The following is an 18,610-nucleotide window of genomic DNA, read 5'->3' on the forward strand; positions in this document are numbered from 1 at the left end:
CAGACAAGAACACAGTCATCATACCGTACGAGGTGAATAAAGAACTACAATGGACTGAATTCCATTTACACCTTGATAAGTACACCTTTTTTGGGGGGAAACACTGAATACTACAGGAAAAAAACACTAAAACATGAAACATAAACACAATAATTGAAGATATTACAGGTGCCGGTACCACTACTACTACAACTCAGAATAAAGGATGGACTATATGTTAAAAGCCAAGAAAACATCAACAAAAAGAATAAAGATAAGAATTATATAAGAATTGAGAACACTTATTGCACATGGGATTAATGAATTTTGAACATGTTGCATCTCATTTTTGGAAACCTGTATCAGAGGGGAGGATGGTCTGGATTTGATGTGATGGATTTAGCTTTCTGTTGTATCTGTATCGCTCCCTGGGTGATAATCCAGCATGTGCATCTTTTTATACTGTTGCACTCTTTGTGAGCCGCTCTGGACGACACTATCAGCTTAAAGCCAAATGTAAACAGCTAGACAAGGGGTTAAAGGATAAATTACCCAGCAGGCTTTGCCTTCAGGGCGATGGTGGACCCTTCCTTCCCCTCTTGTAAGACATGTCAGTGGATTCCCTCTGCCCTGCTCGGCTCTGTACGGTGAGTTAACATTTCCGTTGCTGGGAACATCTTTGCACGTTGGATGCTCATTTGCCTCTTAAAGGGCCCCGCTGCTGCCTTTTCATGGCCCTGTAAGAATAATTTAGTGCGGGAGGCCCGAGATCACTGGAGATTATGGCTATGAAAGGGGAAAAGGACGCGTTATTAATGCTTGCTCATCGGAAAGAGGAGAATGAGAAAAGGATCCCCAACGGATCTGGATTCACTGTATCACAGCACTCTGCCATGGGAAACCAGGACAGCTTCAGTCTGCTCTGTGACGCTGAAGAAAAAAACAGAAGCCTTGTGAAAAAAAAAGAAACTGTAGTGATTTTGAAGGGCAGTCAGACACACTACAGGTCCCTACTGGATCATTACAGTAATACACCAAGAGATAAAATACATTAAGGTCACTATAAACTTCCTATTCAGCTCCATGATGAGCCCCTGTAGAAATATTATTGGAATATCATGAGGATACCTCTAGGACAAAGCAGATAAATATACCGTAAAGCATGATAATGTCACTATTCTGAACCATAGAGACACTGTCAAAAAAAAAAGAAATATAGGGAAATAATATTTAAATATAATGTGACCATAAGACTTAAGAAATACAGTTAAAACACACATTTTCAACCTTATTTCTATGGTATGTTCTATATTTTTCTTATTGTTAACTAATCTCATGTTTGGAGTCAAACCAACAATAAATTGATCTACTAACAAGTATTGTGTGTGTATCCAAAGCCTGATATATCAGATTCCTCCGTTGTTGTCCAAAAACTATTAAAAACACATCATTGATTCACATCGCTGCATTGGGTGACATGTTCCTTCATTATGAAGAGTTTGATCACGTTAGTTTGTTTAGAAACGGCTCCAAAGACTAATAACAGCGATCAGGTTTTCATTCTCTGGAGAGTAGTTCCGTGTACGGCAGACACCACTGAGCATGTGCAGGAACATGGTGCTGCTTACAGCGCTTCACTAGCCTGAAGCTAGCTAGCTTGAGGTTACATGAACTGTAATACACATCGGAACAGTTTTTTAAATCCTGTGATTACAATCGTCCCATAACGGTAACCCTGTATATTGTAGCCATGACAACGGAAGGAAGTAGAAACCTTAATCCACACCACCATGTTTCTCTAACCTTAACAAAGTGATTATTTAAACCCAAACTTTCCCTAAAGCTAACCACGTGGTTTAGACTTTAACCACAATCTTGTCACGTCATAAAACATCATTATTTTTAACAGTGATGTGTAACAGTTTTGGAAAGTTCAGACAAATGTTGGCCTGCTGATTACAATCGATAGGGGCGCCCAATTAGAAAATGCTGCTATGTGTCGTTCTGGAGTCACATGGTCAAAAGACATATTCACCCTCCACCATTTTATTTGAGTGTCTGAACTCAGAGTGTGTAAATATATCCACTACAGTATATAGCGCCCTAAAAAAACTCCATGATGGAACAAAAAAAGGCCAAGTTATGTATATTACTTTTAGCCAACAATCCCACAATGCAACACGCTACATTTACTCTACAGCTGACAGTGATGACGCAAAATGACGATGATTAGTGAGTATCCAAACTTACTGCTCACTACTGAGTACTATGTGGTAAGTTAAGTGTAATGAGTGAGCGAGGGCAGCCATTGTACAGGCTACGCCAGAACTGTGCATCCAAGAGTAAAAGCATCAGAGTGTTTGCCAGTTTTTAACAGGAAATAGAAATACATTAACAGAAGATGTCAGTTACAAAAATCCATCAGTTGACAAAAGATAAAACTGCCAATGTGAAAACATTCTGGGTGTCATTGCAAGTGGTCTCCGATGGCCCTCAGACCCCAGTTTGGGAACCACAGACGTCTGTAGTAAGCAGCTCTTACCATCCTGTGTGTCGACCCTCTAACACAACATGCTGCTACAGCAGGTCGGTGGTGAAGGACTGATCTCAGGGTGTTTTCAAACCAGCCAGTCTCTAACTTTGCATGTCTGCTGTTTGCTGCTGGGCCGGTAACGTACATTTGATCCATCAGAAAACAGCTGAGACTGAACCGGAAAGGAAATGGTGAACAAAACCAAAACTTGGAGCTAAAAGAGGTTAAAAAGCTCTGTAGGGCTGCAGAGTTGGTGATAATTCCCTTCATTCATCAGCATTAGCAACATCTTTCAGATTAGTCACTTTAAATGAGCATCAAGATAAAAAAATATTGATTAGTGGAGCTTTTAAAGAGTGTATTAATGTTTCCACTGATGGTCTTCTGGCATTCCCAGTTGCATTAGACTCAGTAGGTTTGTTGTGTGATTCTGCAGAGTTAGCACATCTGTGGGAGGACCCCCCACCATTCTTGAATAAATTTAGGGCCTCCTCTTAAGGCCCGGGTGTCCAGCCCTGCTGCTGACCTCTGACCCCTGCAGAAGAAAAGTTATTGAAGCCGCTGGTGAAACCTCCTAAAGCTGACCAGCCAGGAGGGGCTGGGAAAGTGGCCTGATGGAGGCGAAGGGTGGCTCAAGGGGGTCACAGCAGAGAAAGACGGGGGGGGGGGGGGGGGGGGGGGGTTTAGGAGGGTGAGGGGTGTTCATGGTGTGTGTGTGTATCCTTTGAGACCCCCCCCCTCCTCCTCCTCCTCCTCCTCCTCCTCATGTCCACAAGTGTGTCCCTGCAGCTATTGTGACTCTGAGCTACGGCAGGACAGAAGGCCTCAAACAAACCGGGTCTAAACAATGTTTGGCCCCTTTTGTTTCTCGCCTGCCTTTCTTCTTCAGGCCTCCATTGCAATCTACTGGCCTCTTTTGTATTGATTTCCCTCATTCAGCGGCTCGTCGGCCTCTTTCCGCTGTTTTATATGCTCTTTTCTGGATTTTTTTTTGTGTCCACCACCTCCTCCTCCTCCTCCCCCCCCTGCCGAACCCTCCCTCCCTCCCTCCTCTGGCATTCTCCGCAGTGTGAGAACGCAGAGTGCCTCTTGACTGGATGCAACTCATTAAAGACACCTAATTGATGAAGAGTGTAATTAGTGTGACAATCGGCAGAGGAAATCAATATGTTTTTTAGCCAAAAGAGCCACATCAGGGAGGACAAGATGGAAGACGGCAGCGTCTGAGGAGAACCGTATGTTGGGGTGACAGCGGCACGAGGAGCCTCACTTTCACTTTTAGATACAAAAGAGGAGAAAACGAGCTGCAGGAAAAGAGTTTTTTTTTTTGTTTTTATCCGGTTCAATTCTCCACTCAGGCAGCTTGTTAAAGCTGCACCACTTAGGAGAAACTTCTTGTTAGTCTATTGACTTTACACACAAACACATATACACACAAATGAGACCTGATGCTTATAATTTACTTTTATATCGATCGCTACCGAATAAGAAGTTTACTGTGCTCACACCGCGGAAAAGCATCTCTTACAGTGTAGACAAAAGAAGCTCTGCGGTTCTGACCTTTGACCTCTTAACTACTTATAATTAAAACTATTGATGATAAAGGAGTTTAAGCTCACTTCTACAGCTGTGCTTCCTGCAAGAGTAAAAAAAAAAAAAAAGAGGTCCAACTACTGTTAGAGACACAAATCCTCCAGCAGAAGATCCAGCTGACGAAAACACGTTTGGGGATCAATAAGTGACTGAAATGCAGCTGACGTTCTGTGAGTTCATTAATGTCCCCTGATGATGCTGTTGTTGGGAATCCAGAGCTGCGATTGTAGTTTGCTGCTGCTGATATATCGGCTCATGAAAAGCTTATCACAGACATATTGGTATCTGCGTATTTATCGATCAATAAGTAACAAGAAAGATGAGACTGAATCTTTCTCATACGAGTGATTTAAGAGAACTTGTTGAAATTCACCAGTTTTCTCATACTTGCTATTCTCTCTTTGGTACAAGCGAGATGTGGTCCAGATCTGTCATATATACAGATAGTCGTCCTGATGAAGGCGATAGAATTATATTTCCTTGAATATAATGCTTGTACATTCACTGAAGGGTTTGACATATCAGGCTTTTTGTGGTTTTCTGTCATTTATATACTGTCACAGTGTCAGATGTCCATGTTTAACTTGAGGTGAACGTGTGTAAAATGCTTCCTGTAAGACAAAAGTCAGGGCTTCATTTGCAGAGTTTCCTCTACTTCCTCCTTGCGATGACATCAGATCATTCGCATACGTCCACAAACGACCGTCTGTTTCTTAGCCGTTGTTGCTAAGGTCGTTCACGTTGTATATTTGCGTATTTTGGATCCGATTCCGGCAGAAAGTTTGAGAAGTTTCTAGAAGGAGAAACAGTAGCGAAATCCTGCTACTATAGTTTGTTTACGTAGCCTCCGGAGCCGGAGGAAGCTTCCTGAAGCTGACCAATCAGAACAGAGTGGGCTCATCGGGAGGCGGGGCCTTAAAGAGACGGCCTGTTTCAGACAGAGGCTGAACTGAGGGGCTGCATAAAGGACCAGTAGAAGATAAATAAGGAGTTTTTAACTGTGAATCATGCAAAGATATTCCAGTAGAGCCTCAGAATATGAATATACACCTGGGAATGTGCAGAATATTTTTGAATTTTATTGGCGTACTTTGCACAGCAACATTTAACTGTTAATTGTCAGAAATGTTCCGACAGCTCTCAGGAACATTTTATATTTACATTTATTAATTTTGCAGATGCTTTTGTTCAAAACGACGTACAAATATATAAAAACCTTTTTGCTGGTGACAATCCTGTTACACCCAACAGTGTGACGTCTCCTGTAATATGTTCTTGTCCATTTCCCTGAATGATCACATCTCTTGACCTCCTCTCATCTTTAGTCATGGAGCGCTTTGCTTTAAAAAGGTTTTTTAACGTCTTACTTCATGTAAAAAAACATTCCCATTGTGTCACAGTACAGCGCTGCTCTGATTACACGTTTAACAGCTGTATTGATATATATTTTCTAATTGTTCTAATTGTTTTAGGTCCCCTTAACACCAGTAATGACTGCTAAATTTGTTGAACTATTCTAATGCTTCCTCAGGTGCATCTGCTCAGGAACTTGTGACATTCATCAGAGACGTTTCGTACATTTCTTCATCACAATTCCTTAAAATCAAAATTTAATCCTTGTCAAAAGTTTCTTTATGCTGTTTGTGTGGAAATAAAAGACTATCAGCTGATTTATTGTCATCAGACTTTTCATTACCTCCACCAAGGCTGCACAATCCTCTTCATTTATTTTAATCCAAATAAATGTGAATATATATCTCTAAACTGCATCAGGATCTGCTTCAAAATACTCTGACAGATGATCGCAGGGTATTTTATGAGAAAATCACACAGAGTCATATGCTGCAACGTTAAGAAATGCTTTAATTAATTTCTGGATCAGCACCAAAAACATTATAATTCATTCCTCCGCAACGGAACAAACTGTCCACTGAATTTCACTGAAATCTGTTGACAGGTTTTTGAGGTATTGATCTCAATCAATAATCACACAAACATGAGTAAATACATTATTCATTCTTTGGGTTTTCTGGCTGCTGGTCAGACTGGAAACCTGTGACTGACTTCCATCATTTTTGACATTTTATGAAGGTTCAGTTCAGATACAAACCATCATTAGTTGCAGCTCTTCTCTTTCTTAGAAGTGTCTCACTTCTAATAAATGTATCTCAGGCCACAGAGGAAATAAATCTGAGTAAAGTCCTTCTCTCTGTGTTTTCTGTTCGAGGCAGTCGTGTCTTTGAGAGTTCAGAAACATTCAGCTTCATATCTGACCGGCAGCAGAGTCCTGAGCTGGAGAGGCTGAGCGCTCCCTCGCTTTCCTCTTCTGTGCTGCTTGTCTGCCCCCTGCTGGTGAGGAGGGGGACTGGGAGTCCTGCTGGGAGTCTTCCTGGGAGAGCTGAGCGAGGAGTAGGTCCACGCTCTGGACCAGAACAGAGTCCAAAACCTTCTGCTCCTCTGAGGAGAACCGGCTCAGGACGTGACGCTCCACCGACGTTTTCCCCGTCGGCCGGCCGATCCCGACTCGAAGCCGGAGCATCACCTGCAGGAGACGACGAGACGATCGCTGGTTTACACACAAATTCATAAATATCCACCTGGAAGTGTGCAGAATATGTAGCAACTCTCACAGGCTACTTACATCAGTCTGAAGACAGTCGATGCAGGAGCGGACTCCGTTATGACCTCTGTGAGGAAGAATCATTCAGGGTTAAAGTTCATTTTGGGTCCTTTGTTGATGTTGCACAAACTTCTTTTCATAAATTTATATCTTAAAATGTATTTCTGCATCACTGAATCTTGTTATTTGCTTCACATACTCACAGACGGAAGGTTTGATGCTCACACAGGGTTAAACAACAAAAGCTTTACAGAAAAACATGTTTTTCAAATTCTGTGACAATTCAAGTATCTGCTGGTATATAAAAAAAGCAGCAGAAGCAACCGGCAGAAACCTGATGAGTCAGAGTGAAACCGACCTGGCGCTTCCTCCGTATTTGACGGCGATCTTCCCCAGAGGTTTGTCCAGTTCGTCGTGGACCAGCAGGACGTCTTCAGGCTTGACGCCGTATTTACCAGCTGGAGAGGAAGAAAAACAGATACTGAGGATCAGCGGACGCGTAGTTAAAAAGGTCAGAACGACCCTTAACGGAGCCGCGAGATGAATCTAAAGATTGTGAGACGTTAGGAAAGAAAAACAGGTTGTTAGGAAGGAAAAAACATTTCTGTTGATGGTTATCTAACTCGCAGTAGATATTTTTACTTCTTCCGGACTTAAAAACAATTCAAACGAAACAACCTGAGAAAAACAATCCGTCTGGTGTCATATATGAAGGTTTTATAGAGTCACTGCTTTAGATCATTAAAACTTCAGATCAGCATCTTCACCTGCTGATGACAAACAAATACAGTTCATCTTAGTTTTATATGAAGTTTACTCACTAAAACTTCTATCAATAATCAGAATAATATAATAAAAATAAAACAAACATTTAATTATCTGATTGGCAGAGGGCTGCAACTCAAGATTATTTTCAGAATGTATTAGTTATTTTTTCAATTAATTGATTATTTAGTCTTTAAATTGTCAGGAAATGTAAAAATCGCCCTTCAGATGTCTTGTTTTGTTCGACCAACAGTCCAAAAACAAAAGATATTCAGTTTACTATCAGAGCTGCAACGATTAGTCGATCAATAGAACATTAATCTGCAAATATTTTGAAATGACAAATATTTTCAAGTTTCAACTACTTGGAGAGTTTTAAACATTTATGGACTAAATGATTCATTGAGAAGATAATCAACAGATAAACAGATAATGAAAATAATCACTAGTTGCAGCCCCGTTTATAATTATATATAAAAACAGAGAAAAGCTGCATTTTTGCTTGATTAAACACATGAAACTGTGCAGATTAATTTCCTTTGGATCGACTGCAGCATTAAAGAGATTCAGCTGTGATTAGCAGTGACTGTACGACTGTTATTACTGCTTTTATTAAGCAGAATATAAAACACAGAGTTCATTAAATATGTGAAAACTGGTTCTGGTTTAAACACCAACAGACGCTGAAGCTGAGTGACGTCAGCGTGACTCTGCTGCTGATTTACATTCAGTTTAATTAATAATTTGTCTCACACAGACAATTTATAATTGTTTTTAACTTATTGCTTTTTAATAAAATCAATTATTGACAGAGTGCAGAGTTGAAAAGGACATAAAGAAAAAAAAAATCTAACAAACCAAACTGAAGAAAGCAGCTTTTGTTTACCTTTGTTCATAAATAAATAATAAACACAAACATGCTGACGGATTGTAAACACAGAGACGGTGACCTCACCTGCTTTGGCCACTGACACTCCGTTGATGTTCATGAGCAGCCTGGGACGGAGCAGCACCACGTGCGTGTGTTGTACCTCTGACACGATGACCTCACCGGACACTTGCTTGTCGCCGCGCCAACGGTCGGCCACACCGAGCCGGGCGGCGAGCGCGCCGAGCACCGCCATGCCCACGCTGTGTCTGGTACTCTCCATCCCCGTGTTACCCAGCCCCACCACCTGGCACGCACACGCACACACACACACACACACACACACACACACACACACATTAAAGGCTGTGTGTTCTGTAACGGAGCAGCGTTTGTGTTTGTTGCTGCCAGAAATTTGACTTTCAAACATTTTTTTGGACTAAAACACAACATTGGACTGTTGATGTTCCTTTATTATGATGAACAAAGGCACTGTGGTTTATTCTGAGTAAATCTTGTTCTGATATTATAAATACTCCTGGCTCCTAAAGTGTGTATTAATCCGCTGCTGAAAATAGTCCCCAAGAAACGCACTATTTACTGCGGTTTTTTAAACACGACAGTGACCGGCTGTTTCAAGAAAGTAGGGGAGACCAGGGACAGTTGTAACACCTTGAATTCCTCCAATCAGAAACAAGCTACAGTGATTAAACTCACTCTACACAAAAAAAGGAGCCACGTTGGAAACTAACCCAGAGAAAGTTACCAGCAAAAGTGTTTTTTTTTTGAGGTAAAAATGTAACTTTTCTATCAGATGTATTTTTTTGGATACTGTCCTGAGATCAAATGTCTACGAATCCAAACAAGTATTGTTAGAATCTAGAGCTGTAGTCAAGACTGAAATCATACATAATCTTCAGCTAATCGATTAGTCGCGGGGTGGGGAGGTGGGGTCGGCTGTAACGGGAGAGAGTGCACAGTGAACTCCGCAGTCACACATTTCTCCGCGTCGGTTAGGCTAACCCATTGTTGCTAACTTTGGAGCTAACCCCCTTCACTTTTCCAGCACTTGAGGAAACAACAGACTTGACTTTTTAGCATTTATTAACTGTTACACACTGGAGTCTGAACTGTACATTTACTGCCAGACTGACAACTTACTGCTAACCTTTTCCTCTGCTCCGCTCGTATCCACCGTCACTTTCCTGCCGCTCACTCTTTCCCGCTCGCTACGCAAACATACTACGCAATGCCGTATTCCTTAACGGAGTTACGCTACCAACAGTTTCCTTGGTAACGACACAGTGGTTGACTCACGTACTGGAACAGCGCTGCACAGACACTCCCAAACACTATTGATTTCCAAATCAATGGATATTTGGCGTTATTTTTGACATTAAAAAATATTTTTTTCTTGTTGTTATAATTATAGGAGAAACACTGAATCAGTAAACGTTGAGTACAGTTAGACCCAGCAGTCTCCATTAGGTTGGGCGAGTTCAAAGTTGTGAAAACAACGAGGGTTTTGAATACATAATATAGTCTGTCCCTCCCGCCGCAGGAAATAATGGATTAATCCTGGAAGGCTGTTGATGTCACAATTTTCTCCTTATGAAAGTAACACGGAGATTATTCGACCAATGAGAATTTAGTTGGACGAGAGCATATCGACCAACTAATCGACCAGTCGACCAGCAGACTACAGACCTATTAGAATCACTGTCTCGTAAGCTAAAAACAGAAATGCCTAACGTGTCAAACTAGCAGTCAAGCTAGTTAACATGAGGTGAAAGAATGGCTGGTGATACTGGGATTCATTTATAAAAGGCCTACATAAACGAATCATATGGTGTTTGCCATGTGACCCTGTACTGAATGTTGTCCTCGGACTAATCCATTTTGATTTCAAGTTTAAACCTTTTTGAGGATGTTTGTTCCACTCATTAAATAATTTTCTTGCATTATAATTTGATGGCTTCACCTCTTTTTTTTGTCACGTAGAGTGAAAAATGTATTCATTATTTAAAAAAAATGAATAGTCACAATAATATGAATGTTAAATAATCTTTTCCGTAATAATCCGTCCCTGTACACTGCTGGTGACGGTTGTAACAGTGCAGTGACTGTATTTAAATTAATTTTGCAACCTGTACATATTTCATAAAACCACTGAAATGCATCGTTCCAGTAGTTGATACACTGAAGTTTATTATAAAGCAAATGGACAGTTCCAGTGAAAATGGTTTTTGATTTATCTGGAAAAAAAAGTGTTACAACTGTCCCTGGTCTCCCCTACTGAACCTTTTTTGAAAAAAATGAAACTATATATTTTAGAGCTGCAACTAACAATTATTTGCATTATTGATGAATCTTTTTGATTATTTTCTCCACCATTGTCATATCGATTAGTCGTTTGGTCTGTAAAATGTCAAAAAATGGTGAAAAATGTTGATCACAGTTTCCTAAAGTGACCTAAATGACTCAAAATGATTAATAAATTATCAAAATAGTTGACAATTAATATAATAGTCAGCAACTAATCAATTAATAGACTAATTGTTACAGCTCTAAACTGATCAATTAATCACTCGATTATCAAGCAGCAACTATTTTGATCGTTGAATAATCGTTTTTTCAAATCAGTCATTTTTTTAAATCAAAAATGCCAAACATTCGCTGGTTCCAGATTCTCAAATGCTTTTCTTTTTAAACTAAATATTTTGGGTTTTGGACTGTTGGTTATAATAAAATAATAATAATAATAATTATTAATTTTACAGACAAAACAATTATAATAATCATCAGATTAATCAATAATCAAAATAATCGTTAGTTGCAGCCTCAGTTGTTTGGTCTATAAAATGTCAGAAAATGGTGAAAAATGTTGATTATTGTTCCCTGAAGATCAAGGCAACGTCCTCAATTGTCTTGTTTTGTAAAAGCCAACAGTCACAACCCCAAAAATATCACAAATATGATCTACAATCTGTGAAGACTAACCAGAAAATATTCATTTGTATTACATATCAATAATTTTAGAAGTTGAGGACAACGGAGGACGTCACCTTGATCTTTGGGAAACAGTGATTTCAATGATGGCTGCCAAAATATTAATCTGAAACTATTTTGATTATTGTTTTCATCTTTTTTTTTTCAGCACAAATGACGTCAGTTCTCTGGTTTCAGCTTCTCAGATCTGAAGATGTGATGCTTTTCTTTGTCATACATGACAGTAAAGTGAATATTTGGGGTTTTGGACTGTTGGTTGGAAGACGTCACCTTGGAATCTAGGAAATGATCTAACAGGCATTTTTGTACTAATCACTGACATTTTATAGACAAAATGATTGATGGGAAGAATAATTGGCAGATTAATCGATAGTAAAAATAATCATTAGTTGTAGCCCTAATACTGACAGACTGACACTGTGATGCTTATAAACAAACATAAATAATGTTCAGAATATCAGTTTAAAACATGCGAGACTGCTGCCATCCTTAATTTGACATAATAAAATACTGCTTGGTTGACTTTGATATTAAGGTGAAATGAGATTTGTGCATTTGTAATTAAGATATAAAACAACAGAAAACAACATGGAGGCTGATGTGACAACTACAAAGAGAGAAAACTGGCTTTTTAATTGGGGTTGGAGAAGTTTTAGTTGTTTTATGATAAGTGTTTTTAAACTTTTCTTTTGAACACATGTTTAGAGATTATTGGAGTTTGAGTATGAGATTTCTCACATGATCCGTATGTAGCTGAAATAAAAACATGATTGAGTAACATCCAGTTATATTATTTAAAAACATTGAAAGGAGGATTGATGGATGGATTTTAGCTGCTAAAAGCCTTTTTCTTTAGCCAGAGAGAATTTAACGTCAGCTGAGGACACTGATATCAACAGACCACATATACAGCCGCTGCCTTGTACTGATGGTACTGATTTACTGGCAGCGGCAGCAGCTCTGTTAACAGAAATACTATAGACTACATTGTATTAGACTCTTTGGCTCTATGGATGCTGACACATTGCAAACATTGTGTTCTGCTTCTACACACTGAGCATTTATTTATTTATTTATTTTTTTACTTGAGCAGCACACAGTGAACAAGTTGTGGGGGACAACTGAAAAATTATAGTAAAGATAATATCTTAAAATTATGACAAATGTATTAAAAGAAGACAGGATTGTCCAAATGATGCCACAGAACTCCATTGTAAAATCTATCAATTTAAAAACAGGCTTACTTAGAAAAAACATTGCAAATTAGATATGACACTTTTTCTGAAGCAGCACAGATCATTAGTAAATTTGCAATTTTCTTTTATAAAATATATGCAGAATTGAGAAGTAGATTACACTGATTCAGAAAATGTCTTTACATTTATTTTATGACATAAAGCCTTTAACCTGTGCATGAAATATTATTAAATTATCAGATTTTTGAACGATGTTTGGTGGGATATGTCAGATTAATTGATTACTGGGGATAAATACACATATATTGGCAACTATCCATTGAGTTACAGTTTAGTTATTTGGTTTATAATAAACAGTATGTGTTGGAGGATTTAAACTTACCAGTTTTCGGCGACCTTGTGTGTGTATTTCTGCTTCAGAGATCATCGCTGCTGTAAACGGTTCACTCAGCAGAACTCGGTTTATGACTCTCGTTAAAAGTCGTCGCATTGTGAAAAAGTTCAACAGCTTCTTGAAAAAATGCGACAAAAAACGACAAATTTTACTTAAAACCGTGTCTTTTTTCATTCGGCTGATAAAACAGACTGTCTGTTCTTATCACTGAAGTTAAATTTCAGAAGTTTATACGATAATTCATCTTAATAAAACGACATTTCTCAATGAAAACACACCGCATGATAACTGTCAACTGACTGGTTTCTCAACGGGATTCTCTATGTGTGAATCTTTAGCTGTATTTAACTGTGTTCACCTTTAGTTTATTAGCTATATTAGAGACTGAATTGGATTTTTTCATCATATTTATGCCATAACAGTGTGAAGGTAACTTTCACTGATTTTGTTAGCTTACTGTACCTTGCCGGCTAAAAGCTACTTCAAGGCAGCTAAACACCAACGTACAGACTTAAAATAACCTCAAAATACGTTTAGCACACTGGCAGCAGTGAGGTTAACATGAAATACAGCTTAAACTAAAAAAATATGACATTTTTAGAGTATTCTCAAGGCTCATTGGAGGTGATGTTAGCTAGTTTTCCTGTCATGCTTCTCTCATATAAGTCAGTGAGTTTTACAAAGACAACATGGCGACCAGCTTTTCCTGCTCTGCGGGGCTGCAGCACCATCTAGCTTGGCGACTGAGAAAGTTCTTATATTTGCTAGTTTTCCCCTCAACATCCTTGGGTTTTTTTTAAGTCTTATTTATTTACTGGGACCATGTAGAGTGCTAACAGAAATTTTACCATTTAATGTACTGTACCAGAGTTAGATTATAGCTAATTTTCATCTGCAGTCTCTTCGGCAGGTCACAATTAAAACATAACAACCCTAACCCTAACAGAACAATAACAAACACACAGGACACATAATACAAAATACAAAGCTACACACAAAAGCACATCACATACACTCATGATGTCAACTAGAAATGAGTAATGTAAGCTTGTCAGACTTATTGAAAATTAAAATAATAGTTGGTTGCAGCCTTACAGTACTCCTATGATGGAATAATACCACTTTGCCATCTGTTTGCCAACAGATGAACTAATATATACCGAAACAATTTAAGTCTTAAAACTAGATTTTAATACAAAGTCTCGATTCAAGATGTGGATCACAAGCTGGAGGATGGATGATAAATTTGCCATTAATCAAATTATGTAGACTCAAATAATACTGAGTAAACCTGAGGCTTTAGGGGCCACCGGGCAGTTGCCTGTTTGGTAATCCATGTTTGTCAATGTACAGTAAATGTGTCCTTGAGCGGTGTGCCATGGAAAGTTCAAGAGTCCTACCAATCACCGCACCTGATTAACACACCTTCAACTAATCAGGAGCCATCAGTGCAAATCAGCTGACAGTGTTTGCATCATTTTGTGACCTTTTAACTGTGAAAGGTCACAAAAAGTGGACAAGTGATATTGTCCACTTACAGAGCAACATGCGGGTTGAATTTCTTACTGGATTTACAGATTATGTATCACGGAAATTATCCTGTGAAAGGTTAATGTATGATTTTATTAGTTTAACAAGACATAAAGACAGAAATTCAGACAGAAAAGTAAACATTTTGAGGAAAACAACAATCATGTAACGTAAGGGAGTCGCTCTCCTTGTCCCTCCTGCAGTACACTGTGCAGTCGTAGGTAAGGTCCTACTACTGCAGTGAGCCCGAACAATCGTCATTTATTGAATCTGTATTTTTTTTCTCTAGTTTTGTTTTTTCATTTTATCATTTTTGATCATCGTGAATAATTGTTGCAGGTTGCACAAATTCCAACCTGTCAGGACATGGAGTCCACTTTCCTAACAGGAAAAGGAGCTTGCATATTTTTGTGCTTGGGCACATTTTGTGCAGGTTCTACCTGATATGTGATATCAAACGTGACAACACTGTGAGATGCTCACTAGCAAAACATCTGCCTAGTTCTCCACTGGTTCTCACACTATAACTGAATTTCTGGCTGATTTATTTCACTTAATCCTTGTTAGTTTCTCATCCTTTAAACAGAAACTAACAAGGATCAAAATGATGTTTTTGTAGTGTTAATATGAATATATATTTTCAACCTCAGCAGTGTCAGAACTGAGATCCAGATTTCTTATTGATAAACCGGACCTAGCTTGACTGCTCTCCCTTATGTGACAACACATCCAGTATCTTGCCAGATTTTGAGTTGGAAGAGAAAACGGCCTTATAAAATTGAGTCTAGATGTCACTGTAGCATAGATATAGAATTTTTTTTTCAATTTTGCCACACATTGGTTCACTGGGATTGCCAATCTGCAAGTTGCTTTTTACACACAAATTTGCATTTGGGGGTCAGACACTGTCTCTATCAGTCATTTTGTTACCTAAAGGATACGTCTTCATTATGTCAATATAACCCAACTTTTTACCACCACCTGTAACACAACAGTGTTTGCATATTTTCTGAATAATTAAGAACCTTAAGTAGACAAATATAAATAAAATATTTTCATTTTAAAAGAATGGTTAGAAGGGACCCAAAGGCAAACATTTGCTTTCAGCCCCTACTGACCCCTCCCTGTTTCTGTAGTTTAAATTTATTCAGAAATATGCACAATATACATTTTGAGACAGAGCCCCTCCACAACACTGGCAGAAAAGATGGGTATTGTGGGACACACCTCAGAGCCCTTTACACTTCATTTGATATTGCATACTCCCAAACACATTTTCAGTTAATAAAATTACCACAAACGACTGGACACACAATGAATCTGGGGATTTTGGGGGCAGTTGAATGAAAGGGTTAATAAGACCTTGTATTTACTAGATTACCGGACCAGGTGATCCGGCCTTGTAGATGAGAATAATCAAAGGAAACCCTGGATGTAATTTTTAACTACTGATGCCATGTTTTTTAAGTCCATACAAAATGTACTTTGATGAATTTAATACAACAGTTTTGTCCTCGACTAGTGGTGAAATTATTCATTTAAAAATTACACTCAAGGGTTGTATTTATTAAAGTAAATGGCATTAATCTCTAAAACAAAGAAAGAGAGGAAATAAAAAAAAGAAATAATTCAAATCTCCTTGAAGTTCAGTGAATTTTTATTTGCAAAAAGTTTTTTATATTTGGTCTTTGAGTTGTAAATTTAACAGACGGCTCATCAGTCTTCAGCTGGGGAGCAGGGAACAGCATCAGTCACCGGCTGACACCTCTCCACCACGGCGTTGATCTCACCGACTCTCACGCCGTCGTAGGTGCCCGTGATGGTCGTCCAGTGGGTGTCTCCGTTGTAGTTGGTCCTGCTCAGCCTGCCGGTGAAGGGGATGTCTGCCGTCATCTTCCTGCCGTCCATCCTCACGCTGCAGGAGTGGTTGGGAGGGACCAGCAGCTCCACGGAGACAGAATGACTGATGGACTCCACCATGGTGGTCCCCTCTGAGAAGGTCACTGTCTGCTCCTTGGTGAAATCCACGGTCCCCGGGCCAAGGATGGGCACTTTGGCCTTCATGGTGGACACGGAGCCGTTGCGGGTCTGTCGGCCGATGTCCCAGCTCTTCTCCACTGTGCTGGTCTTCTCCAGTTTCACCGTCTTCGCCACACTGCTGCACTCCAGATTGGTGACCTTGGCGAGCTGCAGAGTTTCCGGAGGATAGTGGAACAGCTCCATCTGGTCGATGCCGTACTCCACGTGAGAGATGTGCTGACTGTAGCTGTCTCTGTTGATAGCGAGCACCTGGTAGCTCTTGTACCAGTACTCATCGCCCTCCCAGGGGAGGAAGAAGGCCTCGTGTTTGGTCACCACCTTGCCAAGACCATACTTGTTTTTGCCCACGTAGATGTCCACGTCGGGGCAGGTTCTGACAGCATAAGGGGGAACGGACCCGTACGAATCTTCAACCCACTCCAGGAACTCAAAGTGGTCCACGTTGACCAGCACTTCGAACTTGGAGGATGCGTACTCGTGGTCGGCGTACGGGTACTGGCAGAAGTTCCCTTTGCTGGGAGTGTAGAAGCCGGCTTCGCAGTTGACTTTGCACACGTAGTCGGTGCGTTCGGTGTAGCCGTTGAAGATGGCGACAGCGCCGTTTGGAAGGGAGCCATTCCACGTGACCCACTTCAGGTTCGTGTGTTCACCAAACATGGGGAAGGAGTGTGAGGTCATCTCATTTTGTGGCATCTCTCTAATTTTGGGAGGTTTGATGATTTCCCGAGAAGGGACAACATCCTCCAGCGTGGGGTTAAGCCATGGCTCTAAAAAAGAGAAAAGAAAGAAAAGAAGAAGAAATTAGCATGAAACTCTGGTAGAAACCATACATTTTGACTTTGAACATTTGAGGAGTTAATGATCAAAACAATCTAAATATATATATATATATTTAATTACCTTAATTTCGCTGCACTAATCAGAGTCTAGTCTTGTTTCAAAGGCTTTCTTTCTACCAAAGCAAAACCCCATTGCATTTCCATCAACTACTGTTGTGTGAATATTAGGGGATAAACGCTAATTCTCCAGTCGGTGCCATTAAACCATTGCAGAAGAAGAGGACACAACGAGATGACGTCATTAAAAGAGCAGAAGTCAAAGCTCAAATGATGGAAAACCATGTGGAAAACATGATGGAAATATGACATTTCTGTTTGTTTCATGCTAACGGTAATTTTTAAAGAACAGGCATCACTCCAGATTGCTTATTTAAGAATTCAACTCTCCATCTGAGTTTCTGAGCAGATTAAACCTACAGTATTATAATGATGCGACTCACTGCTGGGTTTTTCTTGTCCGTCCTGCAGCTGTGAGACGAAGAGCTGCAGGTCAGACTGCAGCGCTGGGCTGCAGAGCTGCAGCACTGCTAGGACGACAGCTACACACCGCCTCATCTGGAAAAACACAAAGAGCACATTATCAGCAGTGAGAAATCTGGTTTTTACTTCAGTTTGAAGTTAAACCAAAACTCATCAAACCTGTAAAAGTAATAAACACTTAAACCAGTGGTTCCCAGTTTTTTTTCTGCCATGTCCCTTTGGAGGCTGATGGAGTGTCTTACTCATAAATCAATTGAGTTTATTAATGAAGAACAATATTGGGCGAAGTAGTAATAACATTTATTTTTTCTGTGTGTGTTATACAGCATGTGTTCATGCTGGGACAGCAATAAAATAAATTTACATTGCTCTCCTTGCATGTTTTAAAATAACAAAATAAAATGTAACAAAGGAGCCAGGTTCAATTTTATTGCAATAACATTATCAAGAACATGAACTGCATCGTTCTCATCAGTTTTTGGTGTGAAAATGAAAAATGCAAGCTCAAAACTGCAGGTTAAACTGCCAGAGACGCAAATATATTGACCGTGACAATGAAATTTAATAGAACTCCTAATAACTTGGATTTTACTAATGTGTTTGATCAAGAAGTTTTTCTTCAGCCCATCCTGTGTTTCACCTTTTTTTGTGAATAAATTATGAAGTATTTAAAAATTTCTTTGACAAATCAACAAGTAGTTTCAATCAACATTTTTTTTTCTTGCCTTGGTCATGTGACCTCTAGGGGGAAAACACAGCCCTAA

General features: G+C 39.5%; 2 protein-coding genes across 5 annotated transcripts; both read right to left on the reverse strand.

Moving 5' to 3' along the window:
- Positions 1-5,948: 5,948 nt before the first annotated feature.
- ptrh1 (peptidyl-tRNA hydrolase 1 homolog) lies at positions 5,949-13,651 on the reverse strand. 4 transcript variants are annotated; one of them, XM_067572947.1, is made up of 6 exons: positions 13,420-13,650; positions 12,946-13,074; positions 8,446-8,665; positions 7,084-7,183; positions 6,747-6,792; positions 5,949-6,647 (listed from the first exon to the last, which is right to left on the reverse strand). In XM_067572947.1, the coding sequence occupies exons 2-6, from the start codon at positions 13,051-13,053 to the stop codon at positions 6,369-6,371; spliced, it is 753 nt and encodes a 250-aa protein (XP_067429048.1). In that variant the 5' UTR covers positions 13,054-13,074; positions 13,420-13,650; the 3' UTR covers positions 5,949-6,368. The 4 variants fall into 4 exon arrangements, with proteins under 4 accessions (XP_067429048.1, XP_067429039.1, XP_067429029.1 ...); XM_067572938.1 differs by having other exon boundaries at positions 12,946-13,071; positions 13,236-13,650; XM_067572928.1 differs by having other exon boundaries at positions 12,946-13,071; positions 13,420-13,649.
- A 2,475-nt stretch (positions 13,652-16,126) lies between these two features.
- On the reverse strand, positions 16,127-18,171 carry LOC137172578 (natterin-3-like). Its single transcript, XM_067577090.1, has 2 exons — positions 17,807-18,171; positions 16,127-17,294 (listed from the first exon to the last, which is right to left on the reverse strand). Exons 1-2 carry the CDS (start codon positions 17,919-17,921, stop codon positions 16,204-16,206), a joined length of 1,206 nt encoding a protein of 401 aa, XP_067433191.1. The 5' UTR covers positions 17,922-18,171; the 3' UTR covers positions 16,127-16,203.
- Between the last annotated feature and the right edge of the window lie 439 nt (positions 18,172-18,610).

This window comes from Thunnus thynnus, chromosome 2 (genome assembly GCF_963924715.1).
Source record: "Thunnus thynnus chromosome 2, fThuThy2.1, whole genome shotgun sequence".
NCBI classification, from domain to species: domain Eukaryota; kingdom Metazoa; phylum Chordata; class Actinopteri; order Scombriformes; family Scombridae; genus Thunnus; species Thunnus thynnus.

What these genes read in the sequence shown, in the direction of transcription:
- ptrh1 (XM_067572922.1), bottom strand. Translation starts at nt 13,131, where the DNA reads ATGAAAAAAGACACGGTTTTAAGTAAAATTTGTCGTTTTTTGTCGCAT. An exon ending in AAATACGGAGGAAGCGCCAG is followed by an intron (nt 6,793 to 7,083) that starts GTCGGTTTCACT and finishes TCTTCCTCACAG; the next exon opens with AGGTCATAACGGAGTCCGCT. An exon ending in TCGACTGTCTTCAGACTGAT is followed by an intron (nt 6,648 to 6,746) that starts GTAAGTAGCCTG and finishes CGTCTCCTGCAG; the next exon opens with GTGATGCTCCGGCTTCGAGT.
- LOC137172578 (XM_067577090.1), bottom strand. Translation starts at nt 17,921, where the DNA reads ATGAGGCGGTGTGTAGCTGTCGTCCTAGCAGTGCTGCAGCTCTGCAGC. An exon ending in CGGACAAGAAAAACCCAGCA is followed by an intron (nt 17,295 to 17,806) that starts GTGAGTCGCATC and finishes TCTCTTTTTTAG; the next exon opens with AGCCATGGCTTAACCCCACG.